General features: G+C 51.2%; 2 protein-coding genes across 4 annotated transcripts in view; one reads left to right on the top strand and one right to left on the bottom strand.

Moving 5' to 3' along the window:
• Window positions 1-475: 475 nt before the first annotated feature.
• On the bottom strand, window positions 476-5,723 carry MRPL2 (mitochondrial ribosomal protein L2). Of its 3 annotated transcripts, none has more exons than XM_014587840.2 (7): window positions 5,617-5,723; window positions 3,890-4,058; window positions 1,802-1,943; window positions 1,574-1,689; window positions 1,390-1,500; window positions 1,023-1,096; window positions 476-723 (listed from the first exon to the last, which is right to left on the bottom strand). In XM_014587840.2, the coding sequence occupies exons 2-7, from the start codon at window positions 4,053-4,055 to the stop codon at window positions 511-513; spliced, it is 822 nt and encodes a 273-aa protein (XP_014443326.1). In that variant the 5' UTR covers window positions 4,056-4,058; window positions 5,617-5,723; the 3' UTR covers window positions 476-510. The 3 variants fall into 3 exon arrangements, with proteins under 3 accessions (XP_014443326.1, XP_006148600.1, XP_014443327.1); XM_006148538.3 differs by lacking the exon at window positions 5,617-5,723 and adding an exon at window positions 5,175-5,577; XM_014587841.2 differs by lacking the exon at window positions 5,617-5,723 and adding an exon at window positions 5,175-5,581 and having other exon boundaries at window positions 550-723; window positions 1,023-1,145.
• A 107-nt stretch (window positions 5,724-5,830) lies between these two features.
• KLC4 (kinesin light chain 4) overlaps window positions 5,831-8,777 on the top strand; it is a 17,828-nt gene continuing 14,881 nt past the window's right edge. The window contains 2 exon segments of the mRNA XM_027771898.1: window positions 5,831-6,060; window positions 7,378-7,659. Of these exon segments, the coding sequence (XP_027627699.1) occupies window positions 7,402-7,659 (258 nt within the window). The 5' untranslated portion in view covers window positions 5,831-6,060; window positions 7,378-7,401.

Below are 8,777 nucleotides of genomic sequence, written 5' to 3'. Positions count from 1 at the left end.
CCCGGGGCCCGTGCCCCCGATGGCGCGGGCAAGTCAGCGCCCGCGGGGGCGGGCAGAGCCTGGCCCCAGCCAGCGGCCGTGCGCCCAGCTCTGGGGGCTCTGCCGCCCGCCACGGGCCGCCGCTCATTTCCGCCGGACCCAGCGGAAAGCTTGGGGCCCAGGGAGAGCGCCGGGGCGGAGCCAAGGGTGCCACCTCGGCGAGCGGCACCTCCTCCTCTGCGCCGCCCTTTCCTCTTCCTTTTTATCCTCCCTCCTGCACCGGAAGTGCCTTTCCCGTTTCCTAAAGTCAGACCTGGCTAAGACCCCGCAGGCCCTGTATTCCCAGTCTTCTCCATTACATATAAAGGAACTGGGTGGGCTGGCCCCATACTGTCCTTTAAGTTCTCATCCCCTCAACTTGTTTGCTGCTTGTCCCCACAGCAGGTCTGTACCACCACCCACCGCCTCCCAAAACACAGTAACAGATAAAACGGGGTGCGGGGGGGGGCATTTTATTAGAATCCACAGGTATCAGCTTTGGGCAGCAGCGGAGGGCAACTTCACGTAACTCTTCATGGGGGGCAGTGGTCGAATCTTCCGGCCAGCCCAGCCCCCCTTGCGGTGCCATAGCCCACTGTTGGGCCTCTTGCCCAGCCAGCGGTTGCGACCAGCCTTGCCAATCACGCGTTTGTTGTGGTCAACGTTGGACACTCGGCCTACCGTTGCCGTGCACGTTTCCAGCACCTGAGAAAGCAGATGAGAGAGTGGGCAGCGTAGGGAAGGAGCCTGAGTGGACTGCCGGTACCAGCCTTCCAGTACTCAGCAAGACTGAACCTAAGTGCAGGTCCAGAGTAGCAACAGGGTAGCTGAAAAATGACAGGCATTGTTCCTCATTCGCTCCTAGTGCCATCCTGACAAGGCATGCCTAGTCATGTGGCAGAAAAGGCAGCTGTCAGTATCATAAAACATCTGGGAGCTATCCCAGCCAGGAGGTACAATCCAGAGTCTTCCTTTACAGACTCCTCCCACCTGTACCCACACACCTGCATCTGCCTCTTGGAGGGCAGCTGGATGATGGCTGTCCCATTCACCTTCCGCAGCAGCACACCACATGTCCCTGGGGAAGGGAGAAGCAGCTTTGCCACCGTCCACAGAGGAGGAAGAGGCTGGGGGGGGGGGTGATTACTTAGGGACCATCACTCACATGCTACCATTCAGGTGCAGAGAAGGATACAGCGAAGAACGAGCAATGTTTTCAGTCAAACATAAGCATGTCTCTATTCTCGTGGGCCTTGTTTTCCCCTTTCTCTGCTAGTGGACCAGATGTGAGCCCATGGATTCTGACAACTATGACCACAGGTACTCCCTGACCTTCCAAATCCTAGAACCCAGGAACTCCTTTCCTCATACCTGCAGCTCGGATATACTGGGCACCCCGGCCTGGTTCGCTTTCCACGTTGTTGATGAGAGTCCCCACAGGCAATGCCCCAAGAGGATGTGCATCCCCTTCTCGAGCAGCAACTGAAAGACAGAATCTCATTAGCACTAGAATCTTTGGAACCTCCAATCCACGCATCTGGTGGCCATCTCTTACCTGCCATTCGGCCTATATGGTCAGAGTTCAAGATTGTATCTCCAGCCTGCATGTTTTCTGTGGCAATGATCCAGCGTTTCCGGCTGCCTCCAGCAACCAGAGCAATGTCTGCTGACCTGTTCAGGTGAGAGACAGGTGAGCAGACCATCTAGACAGCTCTAGATTTTCTGAGAAGCTACACAGCAGTCAATCAGAACATACCATCATCCTCCCACATCCCCAACTTGCCTACAGGGATCATAGCGGACTCTGACAACCTTCTCCTCAAAGGGTCCTGGCTTGGTCTCCTGCTCCGGCCGGAAACGTAGGAAGTCAATCATGCGATATCGCTGCTTGTGGCCCCCGCCAATACCATGCACTCGGATGCGGCCTGTGTTCAGGATGGTTTGGGGCTGTGATCCAGGTCAGACCTGTTCAGCTCTGAGTACTGGGAACAGGCCTGTTCTGGGCCATAGAGCAGTGCTTCCCAACATTATCACATATGCAGAAAATTATAAAAGTTTGCATAGCACACTGGAGGATGGAAGGGGTAGGCAATACCCGTCTCATAAAAACATAATTATGGGGGCCTGCAGATGGTGTACAGTGCTAGATTCCCACATAGCCAACTGAGATTCAAGGCCCAGATCCGGTGGCTTGAAACTCATGCCTGGTACACTTGTGTACATGTCCAGAATCCCAAGAGGAGAATGGAGAAGGGATTGCCACATGACCATCCCCAATGGGAGGTGATTTTTCACTTTCTCTGTCTTTATCTCTGTGTGTCTCTTGCAAGCACATATGTCCTATAGCAAAAGTCTCTCTTAAAAAAGCAAACAAAAAAACCATAATTGCGGGGCCAGCAGGTAGAGTGGTGGGTTAAGGACACTGGACTCCCACATGGCTGATCATGGTTCAAGTCCTGGACCTGATGGTTTGCTTTCTCACTTTCCCTTTCCTTCTCTTCTTCTTCTCCTCACTCTGTCCCTCTCTGATTAAATAAATAAGCAAAAGCTACATAAAAAAAACCTCTCAATAAATAAATAAATAAATATATGAATAAAATTAGATAATTCTAAAGAAACAAAAAACATAATTGTATGATTAATGAAACCATACAAAACTTCCAATTATAATCTCTCCAAACTATCGAATTCAGGAAATGTACTGAGAATTATGAAAATTATATTCAAATAATCTCATTATTAAGTTTTTTTATAGAGAGATTTTTGCTATAGGGCACGTGTACTCACCAGAGAGAGGGAGACATAGACAGAAAGCAAGAAATCACCTCCCTCCCCCAGTGGGAATGGCCACAGCGTAACCTCTTCTCCTCCATTCTTCTCCTGGGATCTTGGGCACGCACACACACACACAAATACACACACACACACATGTGCCTGGTGTGTGTTTTAAGCCACAGACAGGGTCTGGGACTCAAACCACAGTCAACTATGTGGGAGTCCAGCAATGCAATCATTACACCATAGGCTGGTCCCACCATTATTAAGTTTTTGAAAAGTGAAGAAAAATGTCATGGAACTTCTATATATTGCCACTTTTCTTTTTCTTTTCTTTAAAATTGCCAGAGGGTACAGGTACCCACCAGAGAGAAACAGAGAGAGAGAAAGGGAGAGGAAGGGATAAAATTCCCCCCCTCTCAATGAGGCATGGTCACACTGCAGTCCCTTCTTCATTTCTCCATCCTGTTGGGATTTGGGACAAGCACACACATGTGCCTGACATGTTTTTCCTTTTTTTTGGAGAAGTTTTTGCTGTAGGGTGCATGTGCTCACCAGAAAGACAGTAAGAGACAGACAGAAAGTGAGAAATCACCCCCCAGGGGGGATGGCCACGCCACAATCCCTTCTCCTCCATTCTCCTCTCGGGTTCTTGGGCACACATGCACACGTGCCTGGCATGAGTTTAAGCTACCACGTCTGGGACTCGATCCACGGTCAATTACATGGGAGTCCAGCGACATAGCCATTACGCTAACTGCTGGTCCCACCTGGCATGTTTTTCAAGCCACCAGGGCAGAATCTGAATAGCAGTTAGCCATGTGGGATCCTGCTCCCTTAACCACTAGGCTATAAGGCCGGTCCTCAGTTTTCTTCAGTTATCCTGACTGTCTTTAGCACAGGCCAGTTGTCGGTTGCTTTGTATACTACTCTCTGGCTCCTATACATATACTACAGGCAGAAGGAATGCAACAGATGCTTTTAAATTACATTCCTCTGCTCTACCTTACAAGGTATAAGTGCATCAATATATGGGCCTAGGGTCCTAGCATGTTTTTCCTGTTTGCTGCTCAAAGTCCCTTGCCCTTGTTCCTACCTGTGTGATCTCGACCTCCGGACTTCCTCATCTTCACTGGGATAATGGTGTACTTGGTACGACTCTTCCAGGACACAAACTTGGCACTAAGGGCCACAGAAGTAAGAATGGGGCGGCAGGGGAGCAATGTCAAGGCAGAGGGCAGTTGGAAGAGGGCATTGCTCATCACCTAGGAACAAACCAAATTTTTTTTCACTTGAAAGCTAATTGAAGGAGAACCAATGGAGAAGGCACAGACCAATTTAGCTTTTAGCCCACTGTTTCTTGGACATGCCCCAGAACAGCAGTCCAAAAACTCCACCCTTCATAGCCTACACAGATACTAGTGCACAATGTTTATCCAGGTGTGTGCTGATTACCTCTCCTCAACCAATTTTGCACCTCCACAGTATCTCCTTAATGGAATGTTCTCCCTTTGGTCATCTCCTTCCAAATCTGGCTCAAAAACTCTCCTTCTCCAGAAATCTTTTCCTTTCCTAAGCAACTCCCTTCTCCAAGGCTGGCAGTTTTCACACATCCATGTACCATTATTGGCACTGATGCCTTTTGCCATCCACGTTATGTTACCGGGAGTTGACACATATGAATGGCGGGGAGGAGTCACTTCTGTAATTTTTCTTGCTATATTCCCAGTATTTCACATAATAGGTTGGTTTTGTTTTGAATTTTAAATATGCATGTACCAAAGTCCATCATAATCAGCCTGAGAGGGCCAGAAGACCAAGATTTATAACTTCTTTTTTCTGTGATTCATTCATTTCCACTAGGGGCCATAGGATATCTTTACCCGAGGCCCCTATTTTTGGTATCTCACCCTGCATTCTCTAATCTCAGCAAAAACTCATCTTGGTAGGTATCATATCATAATGACTAAGTACACTGGCTCTGAAGTTGGACTGTCTAGCTCCAATTGTTGGCGTGTGACCTTAGAATGCTTATCAGTTTTCTCACTTGTAAGATCGGAAATAACAACTCCATAGAGTGGTTGAAAGGTGTTCGATCATTTGAAACATCTATTTCTTAACCCTAGTTACCATAGGCATCCAATAAAAGTTATTACGGAAACCTGAATAAGTGGTGATCTGCAAAGCACTTTCACCATCTCGTTTGACAACTCTCGTCCTGTGAGATAGCCACACTTATAGAGTAGAAAGCTGAGGCCGAAATTGACTCAAGGTCACGGGGTTTGCATGACTCCTGAGTAGACTCGAGTCCCTCGCTATTCATCCTTGACTGACTGCTTTCCAACTTGAATGGAAACTCCTTCCCGGGTAGGACATATTACCTGGGCGGCGGGGAGTAGATTCTGGGCTGGGACAGCGGCGGCAGGAGGCGCCAGGCTCAGAGAGCCCAGAGCCCGGGTCAGCGCCCACAGAGCCATCCGGGAGGCCAAGCTCCTCCGGGCTCAGCACGCCTCCTTTACCTTCAGACAGACCGCCTGGCGCTCTCGGATGACGTTAAGCGCTCCAGGCGCCGTCCGTCCCTGATAACGTCAGAGAGGCGGGCAACGCCTGGACCCCCAGCTGGAGACACACCTGCTTTCCTCTCTCAGCTTAGTCAGAGCCAATCCCCAGACACCTATGAGGTCGCGTGACTAGGGAGCAGGCCCCGCCCTTCAGAGCCGTCAAAACAATTGCCTCAAGCGGCAGCCATGATGAATTTAAAGGGGCAGTGCAAGCAAAGGCGTTAGCCAGACCGACCGACTACGGGTGAGTCTTCGAGGTTACCTCTCGGGCTAAGGATTGAGATCCGCGCCAGCTTTCGTTCCTGCACCCCGGGACAGATGAACAAACCCTCGCGAACCCATGATCACGAAACGCCAGACATTCTCAAAAAACCCCGCCCCCCGCGATTCTTCCCCGCCCCTGGGCGTCCACTCAGACAGACAGACAGACCGCCTGCCCCGCCCCCTGCGCTACCCACTGACTCAGTGACCTCGGGATTTCCCGGGCGTCGGGTCTGCGCTACCGACGCGGACCTCCGGCGTCCGCCGCACCGCCCCCTCCGCCCCCGCCCAGCTCAGTAGCTTCGCTCTCGGCCTCAGGACAGGTCGACAGCCTGAGACCCTCCTCAACCGCATCCCCAGCGCTGGGTCTCCCTGCAACCCCGCAGCCGATCAGCCGACCTCCCGTTCTTCCCTGCATCATCAGGCATTTGGGAGGCACCCTAAGGTGATTCCTCTCAGAGCCTGTTAGTAGGCGATCATGACAGACAAAGCCATGGAAGGCCTGGGCTGGGAGTGACCGGGTCTTCCCCTTCACCCTTTCCCAGACACGCCCCTTGCCGCAGGTCTCGAAGTCTCACTCCCTTCCTGGTAGAGAGTAGCTCCCAGGCCTGGGGTGGGAGGCTGGCTTGGGGAAGGAGGAGGGACACTGGTCGTCTTGGAAGACCTGTAGGCAAAGAGGAAGGGGGCAGGGTGTTTGCCCGGGGTGGGGCTGTCTGCCAGGCCCTCTGGGTGGCTGTGAAGTGCAGAGGGAACTGGACTTCTGGACTTTGGGCAGGGCAGATCCTTCCAAATCTCTGGCTGCTGAGCAGAGTTTCTTCCGGGCTGGGGCCCAAGTGCCGCCTGCCAAGGGCCTGCTCTATACACAGGTAAGAAGACTCAGAGATGCACCTGGAGGAAGTGGGAGAACAGCCTGAGCCCTGGGGAGTGGGAAGTGTGGTTGGAGGTTAGTGAGAAAAGAGGCAAGGCAGATCAGATTTGGAGATGCTGGGCATAGCTCAGGGGGGACGCAGCCTGAAGACCTTGAGCCTTCTGGGGCCCTCTCAGCCGGGGCCTACCAAGAGCGAGCAGACCTCCTGTTTATTCTGTCCCCTCTTCCCTAGTTCTTCCCTTTTTTCAAAAACCTTGTGTGCTTTTGCTACTACTGTCAACGTTCACCTTGTTTCCTTCGCACTTCTCCCAGATGGCCTCGGTGATCCCTGTAATGCTGTGCTCATCTCCAGATTCCTTTTACTAACCTCAGCTTGCTCTCCGACTCCTTTTCTGTTTTGTACCAAAATCCAATTTTGTTGTTGTTTTGTTTTGTCATAGGGTGCGGATGTTCGACAGAGACAGTGAGAGGGAAAGTGAGAATTCACCCCCAGAAGGGATGGCCATGCTGCTATCCCTTCTCCTCCATTCTCCTCTTGGGATTTTGGGCATGCACACATGCCCATAGTGATTTTCAAGCCAGCAGGCCTGGGACTTGAACGGCAATCAGCCATGTGGGAGTCCGGTGTACCTTAACCACCACACCACCTGCTGTCCCCCCACGTCCTCCCTAATTCTAAGCATCTTTGTTTCTTCTTTATTCTTCTTTCTCTGTCTGTCTGCAACCTTAGTTTTTGTGTTTTGTGTTGTACATTCTCTGCCTGCAGGTCGTTCTCTCCAACTAAGCCAAAGGGTAACCCTATTCTTGTCCCTTTACATGGATTCCCACCATTCTCTAACAAGGTATGGAGCCTGTCCCCTCTTTACCCAGCTGAGCACTCTTGTTCCTCCCTAGCCCTGGTGCGGTCTTCTGGCCAGGATGTCGGGCCTCGTACTGGGGCAGCGGGATGAGCCTGCAGGGCACCGGCTCAGCCAAGAGGAGATCCTGGGGAGCACTCGGCTGGTGACCCAGGGCCTGGAGGCCCTGCACAGTGAGCACCAGGCCGTGCTGCAGAGCCTGTCCCACACCATCGAGTGTCTGCAGCAGGGAGGCCATGAGGAAGGGCTGGTGCACGAGAAGGCCCGGCAGCTGCGCCGCTCCATGGAAAACATCGAGCTGGGGCTGAGCGAGGCCCAGGTGAGAGGGCAGAAGCGGCGCCAAGTGGTCCAGGGTGGGTGGAGGACCAGTGTTCTGACTGGAGCTTTGGGGTTGCCTGTCCTAGCAACTTGCCTTTATTCATTCAGTGAATATATAGTAAGCCCCTACTGTGTCCAGGAACCCTTCTGAGCACTGGCGATACATCACAGAACACAACAGTAAAACTTTCTGCTGCCTCAGAGCTTACGTGTTAGCTGGGAGAGGCTCAGACAATTCACAAATAAGTAAGTAGATGATTCAGGATGTCAGAGTGGTAATTGCTAAGGTCAGAAGGATAAAAATAAAGCAGGGAAGGGGGCGGGAGAGAGGAGATCAGGGAAAAGGAAAAGAAGAGGCACATTTAACAGACCCCAAAATGAAAAGGTATCTGTTGATGATAATAGACATCATATCTATGTATAGTATCATATATAGTCATATCTGTGACTTGACTGATACACGTTGTATTCATGCTGAGAGAAACTATTTTATGTGCTGTAAAGATGTACAGCGATGACAGCATATTTTTAAAAAGTAATACGGTATAAAGTTGGTAAAAAAAAAAAAATAAAGCAGGAAAGTGGACTAGGGAATATGGGAAAAGGTGCAATTTTAGATAGGCTGCTCAAAAATGGCCTCATTGAAAAGGTGAGATTTGAGCAGAGATTTGAAGGTGAGGGAGGTCATGCAGTGAGTAGGGGAAAGCATCTTAAGCAGAGAGAATAGCAAGTGCCAAGACCTCGAACCGGAACCCTTCTGGTGAGCCCAATGGATGGGGAGGGCCAGTGTGGCTGCAGTAGGTGACTGAGGGGAAGCGATGTAGAAGTGGAAGTCTGAGGATGATGGAGCCGGGGCACAAGGGAGCAGGTCACATGCAACTCACGGCGTCAGTAAGGACCTTGCCTTTACTCTGAGTAAGGTCAAACTGTTGGAGTGTTTTGAGAAGTGATGTGGACTGATGTGTCGCCACCTGGCTGCTGGCTTGAGAACTATATTCTTTTTTTCTTTTTCTTTTTCTTGGAAGGGTTTTGCTATAGGGCATGTGCACTCACCAGAAAGACAGAGAGAGACAGAGACAGAAAGCAAGAAATCTCCCCCCAGGGGGATGGCCACGCCGC

The sequence above is a fragment of the Tupaia chinensis genome, unplaced genomic scaffold (genome assembly GCF_000334495.1).
Source record: "Tupaia chinensis unplaced genomic scaffold, TupChi_1.0 Scaffold000238_1, whole genome shotgun sequence".
Lineage (NCBI taxonomy): Eukaryota > Metazoa > Chordata > Mammalia > Scandentia > Tupaiidae > Tupaia > Tupaia belangeri.
This window is presented reverse-complemented; position numbering and strand designations above follow the sequence as displayed.